Here is a 16,975-nt window from a genome sequence, read left to right as displayed (position 1 = left end):
GTTTTCTTCCAGTTCAATGGCTGTTTTCATGAAGCTGCCAGGGTTGGGTGTGAGGTGCTTCTCTGTGCCTGAGGAAGATGATAGGAGAAGGAAAATTGCCTCCCCAAGTTAAATGAAAGCTGGGTCCCCCTTCTGAGGACCTATAATAATCAGCTATACAAGCTGTTGGTTTGTGTGTCCTATTGATTTAATATGCTTCTAATCAGTACATAAAGCTATGGGCCTGCAGTGTTAATTTTTCATATGCTTACAAAGTACCCTTTGATTTTCTGTCACACGTTAATTACAGCGTTTTGCCATTAAATAGGAAGCTTTGTGTAAACTAATTACTAGGTAATCATTGTCTACTGCAAGCATGCTGTTTGTACCTTTTATTTTATTCTAAAAATGCACAGATCTCACAGTCTGGAAACCCTCTACCTTCCAGCCATTAGCTCTCACTAATTCATAGCATTATTGTGGTGAGAGTATAGGAGTTGTAATTGTTGTGGTATCAGAGCTGTTAATTACCGGAGTAAACAGTTGAAATGGTGCCAAGGTCTATTGTACAAGGCAGAGAAAAGGAGGTTTAAATGTTACTCCCACCATCTGGGGACTAGGGGAGAGGCAAATGCTTGAGAACAGCAGTGAGGCGCTATCGCCTCAGCTCCAGGGTTGGCGGCCATATGGATCCGGAATATTTTGAATCAATTGAATTTAACTACCAGTTTTCGCGATAACAGCGTGGAAGGAAGGAATAAAGCAAAAGATGAGAGGAACATGAACTGGTTATGTTTTCACATACAGGAAGTCCCCATTGGAGTTCTTTTGGAAATATCTGCTTCAAGCCACATAGCAGGCACGGATATTTGGAACAGATTCAGAGTGGGTTTTACTCTCCTCTGCCGGCCACTGCGCCATTTGCTTCTGGTCGTCTGTCCTCCATGCCCCTCGGTGAGAGAGGGATGCCCTTGAGAAGACCCAGACTTTCGTGTAATTGTGCCAGAGCAAACAAAAAATCCTCACTTTTGGAATTCACCAATTTACTACCCTGGTATTTTAATAAGCATGGTCTGTAGAAAAAACAACAATACTAAATATATAATGCTATCACATCCACCTCAAGTATATACCTCTGTACACATGGAAATATCAAAGAAGGTACAGACTCCGATTAAGAAAGGCAGATGCTTGCCCATTTATTTTGTATAAAATTAAAATATAAATCCTCCTGATAGTCTCCCATTTCAGTCGACAAATTCACCCCACTCCCCACTACTTGGATGAAAAATCAAGTCCAAAGGGCACATGTGTTTTCTTTTGCTTTTAATTTTCAACTAAAGAGCTTTTTCAGCATATGCAGTATTCTCAACCAGCGATATTTCTCTAACTGGAAAGAAAGAAACCTATTGTCAATAACAATAACTATGGCCACTACCATTTATGGTTGATTTTTAAACTGTGTGGTTTCTGCTTTAAAATACCGTGTAATCTTTCAAACAGTCACATGTTTTTACTTGATGTCACTCATATTTAATATAATTGCCTTTAAACCCATTGTCCAACATTAAAAATATCTTTAAAAAAATCTACCACTTGCTGCTGTAACTACTTTTTAATATCATTCCCAAAACATGAACATATTCTTCTTTTTTTAAACCACCCTGGATTATTTATTTTTAATTGTTCTTTTAGCAGATGTTGAAGTAATTCAGAGAATAGTGTAAACAACTCCTTTAAAGAGAGCGATCACAGACGACCACATACACCATGAACCAAGGGCAGTGCCTGTCCGGCTTTTATGGTGGCCGCTTTGGCCCACAGGAAAAGTTTTTCCTGCTTTTGTGTATGTGCAAAGTTCAAGTTAGAATTTCAAGAAATGCTTAATCTTTATCTATTGAAATCCCCAGCATGCAGCGCGACAGGGTGAGCCTAGAAAGAAAATCATGGCCCCCTGTGGAGAGGGGAAAAAAGAAACAGCAGTTGAAGAGCTGGAAAGCTGAAAGGGAATGAACCTCTCTAGCGTTTCTGGTCGGGGCGAAGCAGTTGTGCTGAGCTTTGGAATGGAGGCGCAACATATGTGCCTCAGTTGGACAAAACGCTTCTCGAGTCAAATCAACTGCTAGGCCTGCACGCTGGTGCAAGGTGGAGGCCTGGATAATGAGGGACAGACTTCTCGAGAAGCAGCGCGTGGATAATGCTACATAAGTATGGAATTATATACCACATTTTCACCATTCTGTTTAATGAGAGCCGCCACCGCAGCGAATCACTTGCCACACAGCCAAGATGGGCCATTAGCTATCAAGGGAAAATTGTCTTTGCCGCTTTCAGCAGATGGAGCAAATATTTTACAAAGCAATTTTACATACCAAAAGCATTTGTGTGCCTTGGTAATGTTGGCTGTTTTACATTATGTTACCTTCTACGGCAGCATAATTTGCCATCTCATCGAAGGCAAAGTTGGCATTTTTGATTTTTCAACTCTCAATTAACAATTAAACATGGAGTATTAAGGTAGTCCTTAAACTTTAAGTAGGTGTGGAGAGTAGTTTATGACTTGCTGGAGACATTTTCATTTTTTCTTCATCCTCTCAGCCTATTTTTGCACTCTAAAGAGGGACGATTGCTAATGATTTTAATGGAAAGGAATGAGTGAAAACCTCACTACTGACTGCAGAATGAGAGTAGCCAATGCATAGAGTGATCAGAGCCTTTGCTGGCTTAAGCATCCAGCATGGACTGTGGATACACGGTTTGGCCCACCCCTTTGTATCAGTTTAAAATGTTTAATATTCAATAACACCAAGTCCAACTCAAAATGACTTTAAAAATAAAGAGAATTTTTAAAAATAAACATAAAAAATAAGCAGAATTTATTATTATCAGCTAACTGAAAATCCAGAGATTGGCTCTGGCATCAGACAAGGCTTAATCCAGTGGCTCAGTATCACTAAGGACCCAGTTACTTTCCATCACTCCTCCGTACTGTGCATAATGTCTGCTCCATCCTAAGGCTGGCTGTCCCCAGGGTCGCTAGATGGCTGCCAGTGGCTCCTGGAGCTTGTCCTTAGTCAAGTAGCTCCTAGAGCTTGTCCCCGGTCAAGGTAATAGGAAGAGAGAACATCTCACCCGGCAGCATTCTCAGAAGAGCATAAAAGCTTCTTTCTCAGAAGGCCCCAGCAAGTGTTTCCTAACACCCCCAGCAAGTATTTCCTAACACTTGATTAGCCTAATTGGGTCATGTGCCCCTCCTGAACCAATCACTGTGGCCAGGGTATGGCTTTGCTAACCAGGGGCCCATCCCTGGAGCTGAGCGTGGAGTCACTCTCAATTCTTGCATAGCTAAGAATGGGGTAGGGACAGTTGCTGAAAGGAAGTTGGGTATATCATTACCTGGAACGAGGGGACAAAGATGCTAGGCAGACAACAACAGATGTCCATTCTACCATTTGTCATAAATTTGACACCACAGACTTAGCATCACATGTGGATGATCTAAATCTGACCCAGATGGACCATCAATGCCCACTGATGGCAGTTACAGACCCAGATCTCATCGCACTATGGCATACTGGTAGCAACTAGATTTGAATCCCAGTTTGCTACTTCATGGGTGTGTGACATGGAATGGAGATGATAATTACTACTTCAGAGACTGGCTTTGAGATAATAAATATAAAATCCCTGGCACAGACCTACCACATGGTAAGCTTTCAACAAGAGAGAGCTATTGTTTTACCTAAAAAATAACTATAGTGGTAAAAAGTGTCCTGTGTAAGCAAAGTAACCTTCCTAAATTCACCCTCAAATTCGGAATCCCTCCCTTCTCTCCATCTCTGTGCCGCTAGCCTTTCAAATCCTGGAACCCACACTTTCCCTTTGAAAGAGGCAGCAGGGGTGGTGGAAACCACTCACCCCAGAACCAGAGGCAGCCAGAGAGCTCCTGTGGTCTCGCTGTATGAGTGTAGAAGCGCCATCCCCTCTTCTGTTACACGAGGCATTTGTCTTAGATGTTCCACGTGGCCTCTTTCAACACTGACATTCTTGCTTAGTTTTTCAAGTGATTGTCTTGCCCTTTTGTCCCTATTCCTCCATTTAGGGATATCAGAAGACTCTATAAAGCAGAATCATCTAGGTAGGTCCCTTGGTTTCTCTTTTGAACAACACCAATGTCTGATGTGAGAGACTGGAGGTGATTAGCCGAGAAGTTACTTTACTTAATTCACCACTGCCGATCCAGCAAAGAAGCTTCTGAAATAAAAGGAGTATTGGTGAGGTTGATATTTAGAGCATCTAATTTGTATTCTTTCTTCCTCCTTGCTCATCCTCCCCAACACACACACACGCACACACACACACACACACTCATACTCACACACACACACACACACTTAGAATTTACTTGGGAAAGTTACCTCTCTGGAGCTTGAAGTAGCTTTAGTCATTGAGGGCAATATTAAATTGGATATGCTAGCAGCTTCCCCTGAGATATCCTGAATTTCTTTCAGTCAAATATCTCTTCCTTCAAATTTATACTTTCTTGATAGAAAAAAGAGAGAGAGCTGAGAGGCAAAGTCCATGCTTGATAGACAAGAATCTCTAGGATGCACTGGTCAGGCTGATGGAGGCCCTGCGGTTATCTTGGAACACTCCAAGGTCATGACTATCACTGATGCACTCTGAGGGGTAAATATGGATACTGGGTGACAAGGCTACGCAGTGGCACAGATGCGGCTCAGGTTCCTCCTGGATGGGAATTGCTCTAGAGCTATTAGCTCCACAAAGGCCAGCAGCTAATGTGCATTGCCAGAGCCAGTGCAATCATAATGGAATGAAGATCTGGAACTGATTTTTTTCAAGAAGTGAAGGGTATTTTTCTAACATTTGTTTATCACCCATGAGGTCTAAGCTTTCCTTTCCACACCTCCAGAGTTGTTAGCTCTAAACGATCTGCTCCATGTGGATGATAAACTCTCTGAAACACTAACCAGTAGTAGTCTATCACCTTGATGTGCCTCATTGAACTACTCATTTCATAAGTAAGATAGAGAATCTGTGCCCCGGTTGCTGGCTTTTAACAGATATTCTACACACACACACACACACACACACACACACACACACACACACACACACACACACACACACACACACACACACACACTTTGCAAGGGTGAAAAGCAGTGGGGAAGAAGGCAAACTAGCAATGGTTCCCCCAACTCCGTTGTTTTCTGTCTTCAGTCATGGGTTGAAAATCACCCAATAACAGAATCTGACAACTCAGCCAGTGATCTTACACAAGCCTCCTCACTCCAGGGGCCTCTACTTGCCATTTGTAGAGCAGGGGAAATAATCCTGTGCTGGCCCACCTCAGAGTGTTGGTGTCAGGACCAAAGGAGATAATGAATGTGAGCCTGCTGTGACAAGAGGAAGTATTTTATGAATACGGTTCTGATGATTCACATGAATTTGGGGGTTTGTGTGGCACGGTTTTGTACATCTGTGTCCGTGTGCATCAATGTGTACTTAAGCTTACTCTGAACAGAATAAGCCCCAATAGCTACAGATCTTCCGTTATCAGCATCTGCCCTTAAAGTTGTGGTAATTGTGTTTGAACTATGCAAAATGATAAACACTAGAGAACAGAAACTCCCCCCAAGCTGAGAACTTGCATCTGATGTCTCTTCATTGGAACTAAGGCCATTCTTAGTATAATCCTTCTATTTCCTATCAGATGCTTTCAAAATAAAGAAATAAATTGAACAGTTAATACCTCCCACCCCATTATTTCTCTGCGTATCTTTTTCTTAGAGAGTTCCTCGTGGCCCCAAGCTGCCTCTGTGTGCCCCAGCATCCCCTATCGAATGTCACCCTGCAAGTGCCTTCGGCCCTGTACTCCTCATGATGGGACACAATTTCCACAGCAGACTTTCCTCTAGGAAATTTACCCCCTTGCTATGGCTTTGTACGCAGCACAAACGCTGTAGATCAAGGCAGAATGGCTGGCTCTGTAAGCAGAGGCAGTGAGGGCAGCCTGACACAGCGTCCAGATGCCTCTTGCAAGCTACAGCCTCACAAGTTAATTATTGGCCTTCACATAGCATGTTGCCTCAGAGGTGACACTTCATAAATGTCACCTTATTTATCTTTCCAGTGCCCCTCAGAGGCCGGGAATCTCATAAAATCCACCCAGGAAGCATTGGTGCTTCTTAAGTAGTCATCCCCCAAGGTGGTCCCTGGGCAGCAAGGAGGGAGCCTGTTGCAAGGTTTCACATTTTCCCTTATTCTGTAACTTCAGCTCTTCGGGGCTGGGTCCCTGTGTTTATCACCGCCACGACTCAGTCCACAAATATTGAGTGTTCCCTGTGCTGAGCGCTGGGGAGCCTGACCTCAAAGCCACTGACCACGCCATTAAGGAGCCCCCGGGGGGCTGGAGAGCATGGGGAAAGGATACCCCACAGGGATGGCAGAGAAGGCTTCCTGGGGGAGGGATGACTGGAACTAACTCAGAGAGGGTGAGGAGCAGTCAGCTAGGTGAGGAAGCGGGGGAAGGAAGGCAGAGGAAAGACATTGAACCAGGGCAGTTTGGGGCAAGACTGAAAGCCAGAAAGGAGAGAAGTGAGGCTACATTAGCAATCAGAGGCCAGGTCACAGAGGGCCTTTGTGTGTCGTACTGAGGAGTTTTGACTTTAATCCTTAAACAGATAGAGATCTAGTTTCAAGACTTAGGTGGCAAAGCTTTCACACACTCCTTCATTATCTCACCTCCATCTCTAGTCTCCCCGCACCCCAACACATAAACACTCTTTCTCCTTAGTTCAGTTAGGCCTGACATTCTGTAATTTTTTTCCTCGATTTTTTTTATTGTGGTAAAATACCCATAACATAAAATTTACCATCTTAACCATTTTTAAGTCTACAGTTCAAAGGTATTAAATACACTCATAATGTTGTGCAACCATTACCACCGTCCATCTCCATAACTCTTTTCATCTTATAAAACTGAAACCCCGTACCCATCAAACACTAACTCCCCATTCCCCCTCCCCCTGACAACTACCATTCCACTGTCTGTCTCAGCGATTCTGACTACTCTAAGTACCTGTCATTTTCTGCATGAATGAATGAATAAATGAATTACTTCTCTTGAACTGACTTGATGGGATAGCAGATAGCAGATCACTGGATAGATGGTTCAACACCTTTCAGAAACAGGGCAGAAAGGGCCCTTTAATCAGAGCAGAACAAAAAGGAAGTCTCCACTGTCCTGGTAGAGGGCCTGCCCTGCATGGGTTCCTTCCCTGACATTTAGTTTCCCAAGCAGGGTGGGAACCTAGAGACGTGCTTCATCGTCCCAGCTTTGGGGCACTGCATGAATCACAGACAATTGGTCTCTTTCGATAGAGTAGGATGGTTTTAACTGAAACAAGTGTAAAACAAAAAGAAAGATGGGTGTGGAGGACAGTGCTCAAAGAAGGAACCAAGAAGGGGGGTCCAGGTTGTTGGAACTGCGTGTTTTGTGTGCTTGTTTCTGGTTTAGATGCAGGGCCTTGGGGAGATGAGGTAATGTACAGTAAAGAGCAGAGAAGATGTAAACTGTGCAGGATACAAAGTGCTCGGGCTTTGACAGCAACTTCCCTGCCTATTAACTCCCAAGGTAGAGGCTCCTTGTGTAAGCTGGCTTCCCCAGCCCTTCTTCACGACCCCCAACTGTGCAGAGAGCCACCCTGAACAAGGGTGGGTGGCGGCACTCTCCCTTCCTCATGGCATTTTTGTTTTGTACGTCAAGCACTTACTAAGCTAACTAATGAGACTCTACCACCAGGATTTTCTGGATATTTCAGAAATTATTCAGGTGACTGGGACCTGCCTAGCGTGTACTCTCAGATATTTATTTGTCTTCTATTGTAGATTTTCAGAGGGTACGGGACCCAGAATGAATCAGATGTTCCAAGGAGCTGGGGGAGGGGGGAGGACAGTCACTTTTTAAAGGCAGGGAAATTGAAAATAAATAGCTGTACAGATGATTTCTAAGATTCCTTCCTGCCCCACTCGCCAAAGCTGATTCTTTTCTGACTCTTCCAAATACTGATGTTCACTCAAAGATTAGAAAGTTCCCCAGCAACCCAAAGCAAGCCTGAGTTTTTCTCGTCAATGTCCTATATTTTGAATATGAATCCTGCCCATCAAATGTTTTGTGTCTAGTGCCCTGCTCTTCTTCTGAGAGGAAGAATATCTGAAGAGGTGGCTTCTATCTAAAAAATTTTAGATAGTCTAAGGCTTTCCAAAAAAAAAACAAAACCAAAATGTCCCGACAAACCGAGTCTTTTCATGTCAAAAAGCCAGGTTTCTTATTCATCAGAGGGTTTCCTACTGTTTTCATTTTGACAGGATGCTCTGTAGTTTGGGGTTGTTGTACAATGACGTGGGGCCAGCCTCACATCTAGGCAGATGAGGCTATGACCTAGTGGGGCACATCAGGTGACTGAAGCCAGCCCCCCTCCCCATCTCACTCTTCCAACCTGCCCCCTCCTAAAATCCCACCTCTACAGGGTCAGCCGTGGTTTAAGGCTTTGATACCAGAGTTACATGGAGACCCCCCAACCAGGGGGAATGGGCACGGCTTAAAGAGATGAAGGTGCCCAAGAAAGACCCTGCCAACTCCACGATCTCTCCCAAGATTAGCTCTGTTAGGGTCATAGTATAAAAAACATTCCCATCTGGGTTGCCAAGAGGGAGGGTGGGTAGGGAAGGGAAGGAATGGGAATTTAGGAGGAGCAGAGGCAAACTATTATATATAGGATGAATAAACAACAAGGTCCTACTGTAGAGCACAGGGAACTATATTCAATATCCTGTGACAAACCATAATGGAAAAGAATATAAATACATGTATAACTGAGTCACTTTGCTCTACAGAAGAAATTAACACATTGTAAGTCAACTATACATCAATAAAATCTTTTTTAATGAAAAAAAAATTCCAGTCTGAAGGACCTTAGGGAGAAGGTAGTGAACCCCACCTTTTACACACTGGGAAACTGAGGCCCAGAGTAGGGAGGCACAGTGCCCGAGGACATGCCATTGGTCAGGCTGCTGTGGGTCTGAAACTGGGGTTACCTGACGCCCAGACAGAAGGCTGCCTTTTGGAGACAACAGGCACGATTAGCAGCAATATTTAGGGGCCAAGTCACTTTGAAATATGAAAATTGAAATGGCTGGAAAAATAGAGAATATTTTCAAAATGGCTTTCTGACTCTGGGTAAACAGTAACCACATTTTTTTTGCCTGTTGGAGGCCTGGTTTTTAATCACTCCACAAGCAGTTTTCATTTCTGTAGTAAAATTGCTTGTGGTTCTATTTAATTTGTTTCTGCAGGAGCCAGCTTTGGTGAAGATCTCCGAGGAGCTGGCGGGCGTTTTAGCACAGCACGCACAGCCAGTCAATGAGAAACGGTTCCCGACATGGAGGAAATTCCTCCAAACATTTCTCAGTCAAGGTAAATAAGACTGTAAAGCTTCTATTGAGGATTAGCCTGCACAACCTTGAATTCTAGTTTTGGGTCAACCTGGGGCCAACTTGAATACCTTGCAACTCTTGTGTTGGTTTAGAAAAGTGCTCCTACAAGCAGACTTTCTTTCTCTTTTAAGCTTTGCCTAAATATTTATCTTGCACTCAGCCTCTTAAGTAAGCAGGAACTGAGCATACCAAGCGTGCCACGCATAGCTCAAGATTCTGACTTCTCCTGAGAACTAGGCTTTGGAATCAGATGACCTGGGCTTGGATCTCATCCTTGACCTTGAGGTAGGTTCTTAAACCCTCAGGGGCCCAGTTTCCTCACCTACTTCACAGGGTTTTTGGGAGGATTCAATGAAATACAGATATGAAAGTTCCTTCCGTGGAGCCTGACTCAAAATAAAGTCTTTAAGAAATGTTAGTTTCTCCTTCCATTTTCTAGGAGAGCAGAAACGGTCTCACTTCCAGTTCTGAAGGTAGACTTTGTAAATAAGATCCTCTACAGTCCTGGAGCAAAGTCAGCCTCTGTTTCTTTCATCCTCCTCCTCTTGACTTCTCCTCAATTTTCCAATGACATTAGGAGGTCAGTGGATGAGGGAATGAATGGAGCGAATGCTGCTTATCCCCAGTTGGAGAGGTCCTGTGGGAGTGCTACACCGAGGCACGGCCACACACTGCCCCTCACTCTCCAGAAGGTTACAGTGTAAGGCAGATATTCCTATATGCTTACCCACATGAATTATAAGAGAAGGCTAGGATACAGACCACAGAAGATATCTTTCCACTCTTTACCACTGTCAAACGATGATAATATATTAACATGAATATATAATAGTGTTATAATAATATTAGATCAGATGCTAACAACAGCAGCAGCAACAAGCCAGTGGTGAGAATAGCACAGTGAAGATAACATGACAAGCACAGTCTGTGCTTACTATGTGCTAGACCCTATTCTAAGTACACCTACATTAATTTCTTTGATCCTCCCAACAGGCCTATGAGGTGGGTAGCATTATCACCTTGCTTTATAGAGGAGGAAACTGAGGTACAAAAGATTAAGTAACTCACCCCGAATCACTCTGTGATTACGTAGCAGAGCCAATAAAAGGCTACGCCTGTGCTGCCCCAGGAGTCTTGGCCAGAGCCAATGGGTATATTTACCAAGGAATACCTCCTAGCTCAAGGTATGAGATCGCATGGGAAATGACAGATCTGTTGGGCGTTGGAATATACTGCAAGGCAGAGTGGGGTGGAAGGGCATAGTAAACACTCTGTTAATGAATTATTTAAGCAAGGCGTCGGATGGCCCACCATCTAACAAGAATGCTGAAAAAGGATTCTTCACTGGTGCAGGGAGAAGCGCGGGGTGGGGGGCAGTTATAAGGCACAATCTCTAATGTCTTCTCAAATCTAAATTTCTGTGATTCTACAAATTTCCACATGCACCCACTGCCAGAAAAGTAAAGCTAAAAGAGTCAACCCCATGCATCAATGGAAGAAAATAAGGTACATGTAATAAAAAACGGTTAAGAGTAAAGGATTTTTTTAAGTTAGGAGGGGAAGACCATGAAGATCTCAGGTCCATACAGGACAGGATGTTAGGAAGTTTCCAGATCTTATAAGGTCAGTCTGCAAACCTTCCTCTAATCTATTATTTTCATGGGAGCTTTGTAGATTAGAAAGGGTATTCCCAGCCACTGTCTCACCTGAGCTGTATGACCACAAGCTTAGGCTTTGCCTCAACCTCCTTCATCTCTATCCTTTCTTCCTCTCTCTCGGTCGTGTTGTAATCACAGTGCTTATTTACGGGAGGCAGAACAAGCTTTATTGAGCCAATTTTATAGAAAAAGAAAGAGGCTTAAAGCTTGGAAGTGACTAGGGCAAAATCACACAACAAATTCGTGGTGAATGGGAACACAGTTAAGATCCTACAATTTTAGCATGTCTCAAAAATCCAGTTCTGGTAAGTCATGTGTTTTCAAACCTCTGCGGGCTCTGAGCCCAGTGCGTACAGCAGGCCCTGCGTAAAATGCTCACTGACTGAGAGAGGCCTTCCCCCAGGTTTCCTGACCCTTCGGCCACCATCTCCTGCCATCCTCCCCTATTGCCTGTTTCATTTCATTTCTACTCTCTGAAGTGTGCTTATGGTCACAAAGTGTGCTAGAGATTTGATTTCTACATTGTCATAGGATTATATCAAAGGCAATACATTTTTAGAAGAGGAATTAATTGCTTCGAAAGGAAAAAAATTAACGGTGAAAAAACCATGGTTCTATTGCTGAGAAGACAATACAAATAAGCTACTTTGAAGTAAAATAATCTTGTAACTGTAAAGGACAACGTGTTTTCACTGAAGCACCATCTTTCAAAATGTAGGTGATAGCTAAAGCCACAAAGTTTTCTGAATCAGAGACTCAATAGGTTTTTTTGCTTTTTCTTGTGCATTGTGTCATTGCTGTTTTGTTACCTTTACCTTGCTAAATCCCCGGCCACCGGTATTTGGGTACAGCACACACTAGGAACCTCATTTAAAGAAAAGCACATCTCAAACCAACCAAAAAGATAAATCAGTTTTCCTTCTGAAACTCAGTTTTCTTTAGGACCAGCTCCAACCACATTTATAGACATTTAAAGAAAGTGCCTTTTGTATAAAGTAACAGATGGCTGCATTTGAGAATTGTTAAAATTTCAGGATTTAACCATCTATGCTGTTCAAAGGCTGTGAGCAGAGGTCACCTCCCCGCAAATTCCTGAAATACAGGCCAAGTTTACCTTAATACTGTCAGGCTTCAGAGGCTGCCTTGTCTAGGAACACTTAATTGTTTTTACTTTTAAATTATGTTATCTGATTCTTCACAAATAATATTTAAAGTTTTTTCTATAAAAGGGATATATACAGTAAGATTTACAAGTTAGGCCTAAAAATAGAAAATGTGAATTTCATGGACACCAGTGAGCTGGGCCACAAATTTATCCAGGGCTAATTTGTTGCTATGAACATCAAATTTGCCTCTATGATTTTTGTTATTCAGAGCAAAAGGTAAAATAAGATAAATTATGAAGCTCCCATGATCAGCACGGAGCAAGCTTACCTGATCTTCAAGAATGGCAGCATCTCCTGGCTCTATATTTTAAAACAACCAGCTATATATAGAAGTCCTTTGGCTGACATAATGGTCAGTGTTCTCTTATGCCTGATAAAAGCCCTAACCTGTCAAATTTTCAAAAAGCAGTGAAGTTGAACAGAAAGCGCAGTGGTCATCAAGGTACAAACTGTGGACTGTGGGCAGTTAATTCCCCCTGAGGGATTTGCTATAGTCCTCAGGTTCATTGTTCATGTACTGAATGGGCATAGGCTTGATGATCTTTACAGTGTCTTCCTAGTTACGATCAAAACTACCATTCAGGGCTTCCCTGGTGGCGCAGTGGTTGAGAGTCCGCCTGCCAATGCAGGGGACACGGGTTCGTGCCCCGGTCCGGGAGGATCCCACATGCCGCGGAGCGTCTGCGCCCGTGAGCCATGGCCGCTGAGCCTGCGCGTCCGGAGCCTGTGCTCCGCAACGGGAGAGGCCACAACAGTGACAGGCCCACGTACAGCAAAAAAAAAAAAAAAAAAAAAAACAACTACCATTCATTGAGTCCTACTATACACCAAGCATTGGGCTAAATACTATCGACACAGTATCACGAAGATTCACAACAGTCTGGTGAGGTAGGTCTTATTATGCCCATTTTAAAAATGAGGGAAAGGAAGTTCAGAGAATTGAAACCACTTGCCCAAAGTCTCACAAGACATGGCAGATGCAGGCTCTGAGCCTGAATCCCTCTGCCAAAGACTGGGCTCTTTCCTCTTGCTCTAATGGGCACTGTCCACGTGAGCTCGTCCTTTCACCTGCCCATGCTTTTCCCCCCAGGAGGCGTGATCGAAGCATACCCACCTTCAGAGAGCGTCACCAACCTGACAGTGGACATGCTGATAGAACCCAATGGGGGAATCAGGATACTGTCAACAGGGGACCAGTTTCATGCCGAAGGCCCCTTCATCTCCTCTGGGACCACTATGCCTCAGACCTCATTGGATCCCCAAGTTCTCAGTTCTTTGTGCCTTCAAATTGGAAATGCTTGTAAAATGAAACATGTGATTGGTTACTTTTCCATCAACCTGGTGACTTTTATTGATCCAAGGACCATGGAGCAGCAGGTAAGTCGACTTGATGCCGTATGAAATACTGAAATATGTAAAGACTCCACACCGTCCATGCCTATGCAACAGGGACTGTGAGGGAGCTTCTAAGATTCACTGCTTTTCTGATGAGCTGACTGTAAATTCAGCATTTACATGGTCCATGGCAATTTGGGTGAGACCATGCTTTATGTCTGTAAATACAGGACCAGTGTTACCAAGCAAAGGGCTTGCTGCCCGATGGGTGCAGTAGCCAATACGGTACTATGGCACCAGCTTTTGAGAAAAGAAAAGGCTTTATTGCGAGGTCAGCTGGCAAGGAGACAGGAGGCAAGGCTCAAAGCTGTGGCTCCCTGATCTGGGGTTTGGTCAAGCTTTTACGAGTTAGGGGAAGAGGGTTGGTATGCAGGGCAGGTTTTCACTGAAGGGCGCTGGAATTTGGCCGTTTATGGTGAGGTGTGATAAAGGGGGCTTTAGCACCGGCTCTTCAGGGACAGCAGACCCCTTGCTTCTGTAAGGGCTCTGGCATTCAGGTTCCGGTCATGTCCAGGTCCTTTGGTTTCACGGGAAGAGAGACTTTGCTTTCGGGTGTTGTCTGAGGTCAAAATTTTCTCCTCGGTGCATACTTTGGCTGCATGACTTGTGGTTTTGTTCTGTTGTCTGTGAAAAACAACTCAGTTTCTTGTTAGAAACAGTATAGGGCTAGTTTCAGGCTGGTTCTGCCGATACACCAGGGTCTTCTCATTCGGTACAGCTGGAGTTTAAATGACTGCAACTCATTCCAATGGGGTCTCAGTTTGCCCATTAATGCTCTGCCTGTATTTTATTGTGAGACTGCTTTATGCCATCCAGGGAGTGAACCTTTCTAGAATCTGTTCTTAAATAGAAAGTTAATCATTAAAAAGGAGGTAAGAGTTCTTGTTTCTGTTCCTTTTCTTATCAGTAGTTCACCAGCAACTTAGGTCGTCAATTTTTTCTTCTTAAAAAAAGTGTATTGGGAAATATTTCATAAATATAAAAAGGTCTAAATACTAATGTAATGAACCAAGACCACCTCCAGTCCTGTGTACTCCTTGCCAATCCCCCTTGCATGGCCCTTTCTCCTCCCAGAGGTATCCACCATCTTGCAATTAGGACTTTTATTCCTTTTCATACCTTTATGCTTTCACTGCATGTGAATGTGTTACTCAACCATGTTCATTTGCCTGACATGCAGCAAGCCAAAACACTGAAATGCTGACGTTTGCAGCAAAGAAAGGGTTTATTCACAAGGCAGCGAAGCAAGGAGAAAGGAGAACAAGTCTCAAATCTGCCTCAAGGGGCATGAGAGATTTATGGGATAAAGGAGCAAGGTGGTCGTAGGCTTGGGGAGTGACGGGACAGGTGATTGGAAATAAGAGAAAGGTGAGGGAATTGTCAACCTGCACAGGAGTTACTACTAAGCTATGGGCTTCTTCGTGGGAGGCGTGTTAAAAAATTGAGGCACTTGGCATGATCTGAGGGTGGAGTTTTCGGCCTTCTGATGTCAAAATGTCACTGAGCTGACACTCGCACATGCCCAGTTGGAGGGTCAGTGGTCCTATCCAGTCTTAACCAGCTCAGCTTGAACTAGACACAGTTGACTCCAAGTTTCTGGGAAACATCTCAGGCAAACATCGTTTAGGCTAAGTGCAGCTTGGAGGACATGCACTTTTTTATAGCAACAATTAAAATGACTTTGATGAGTGAAGGCAGATTACAGGTGTAATGGATTTATATATTTAATATGTGGTTTAATTTTGTTTCTTTTAAAACTTTTTATAGATCATAACATCCTATGTATTATTATTCTACAACATGCTTTTACTTATTCAATATTTCATCCACGAGATTCTTCATGTGTACATGTGTGCCTCTGATGTATAATAATTATAGATAAATAATTTTTAATCTCTTTTGTCCCAGAAATTACAATGTTTAAATTCACTACTACTTCATGAGACTTATTTTTCAAAATGTTCAGTTCCTCTTATATTAGTGTCGGGTGACCACAACTCTGTTTAAAGGATGGAATAACCTCCTGCCTGCCCTCTCCTGATACCCTCTGGCCATCCAACATTGTAAATAGACTTTAGTTGTTTTGTATTCCTTATTCTCAGTTTTGCAATTCTCCATTTCAGTCAGATGATAGTTTCAAAGTGAGAGTTTATGTTTTGAGCAGTTTTCAGCTTGTTCAATAATCATTTTCCATTTGCATTCCTGAGCCCTCCATTGGTTTTACATTCCTTTCTCAGGCCCACACATGGAAAGAGAAAAGGACAAACTGAAGGGCATTCAGGAATCAACCTGGGGTGGAGTGAGGACAGGAACAATGTCCTCTGGCAAAAGGGCTGGATGGCAAGGAAGCAAGGGGAGGAGATGCAGGAGAAGCTGCCCTCTCCAAATGCTTGTCATGAGAAACAAGGATTAAATCTGTGATCCCTGGGGCAGTAGGGAGGATGGAACTATGGGGACAGTTGACTTATGGTTTTTATTTATTCAAGTTTGGTATAGGGAGAATTGCACAAGGCAATGAGAGGTATCTTCTCCAGACACAGAGCTGGTCCTGTCCCAGAGCTTACTACTGTTCCCAGCTTCTGGGACAAAGGTCCCACATTTCACTTGGCTGGTCCCATGTGCCTTGACAGGCTTTGCTCGCCCTAACTCCCCCACTTTTCCAACCCCTTACTCATCATATTACCTCCTGCCACAGGGCTTTTACACATGCTGCCCCTCTGCCTAAAATGCTCTTGCCTCTTCTCTTTTACCTAGTTAACCCCCTTCGCATCCATCATATTTCAGCTCCAGCCACACTTTCTTAGGGAAGCCGCCCCCGAACTTCCTGACAAAGTCAAATTCCCCTGTTTTAGGTTCTCCTATCATCATGTACCTCTCCTTTATACCACTTGCTTTTGTTACAATTTAAGACTTTATACATGATTACCTGATTAAAGCTGTCTCCCCCTGTATAGTATAAGCTCCCTGCGGAGATATATGATGTCTCTTTTTGCTCCCCATTCAATTCTCAGCACTATCTCTGCCCCAGCACAGAGTAGGTGTTCAGTAAATTATTTGTTGAAAGAATGAATGAATGAATAATAGAGGTATTCTAGCAGATGTTGGATGGTGGTGTTAAGGCTTTTCGAGAAGAGTTCAGAGATTAGTTGATGGGTGGGATAAATGATATTAACCCAAGATTCCCAGATTTTTTTTTTTTTTTTTTTTTTTCGGTACGCGGGCCTCTCACTGTTGTGGCCTCTCCCGTTGCGGAGC

General features: G+C 43.4%; 1 protein-coding gene across 2 annotated transcripts in view; it reads left to right on the top strand.

Annotated features, from left to right (window-relative positions):
* LOC307180147 (IQ domain-containing protein H-like) overlaps positions 1–16,975 on the top strand; it is a gene marked incomplete at its 3' end in the record, with an annotated part of 97,418 nt that overhangs the window by 33,227 nt on the left and 47,216 nt on the right. For both annotated transcript variants that reach the window (XM_079910285.1, XM_079910286.1), the window contains exons 6-7: positions 9,361–9,481; positions 13,416–13,702. In XM_079910285.1, coding sequence (XP_079766411.1) covers positions 9,361–9,481; positions 13,416–13,702 — 408 coding nt within the window. The remainder of the gene's footprint in view (positions 1–9,360; positions 9,482–13,415; positions 13,703–16,975) is intronic.

This window comes from Stenella coeruleoalba (assembly GCF_951394435.1).
Source record: "Stenella coeruleoalba genome assembly, chromosome: 2".
NCBI classification, from domain to species: Eukaryota; Metazoa; Chordata; class Mammalia; order Artiodactyla; family Delphinidae; genus Stenella; species Stenella coeruleoalba.
The sequence above is the reverse complement of the archived record's forward strand: the minus strand, read 5'-3'. Positions and strand labels throughout refer to the sequence as shown.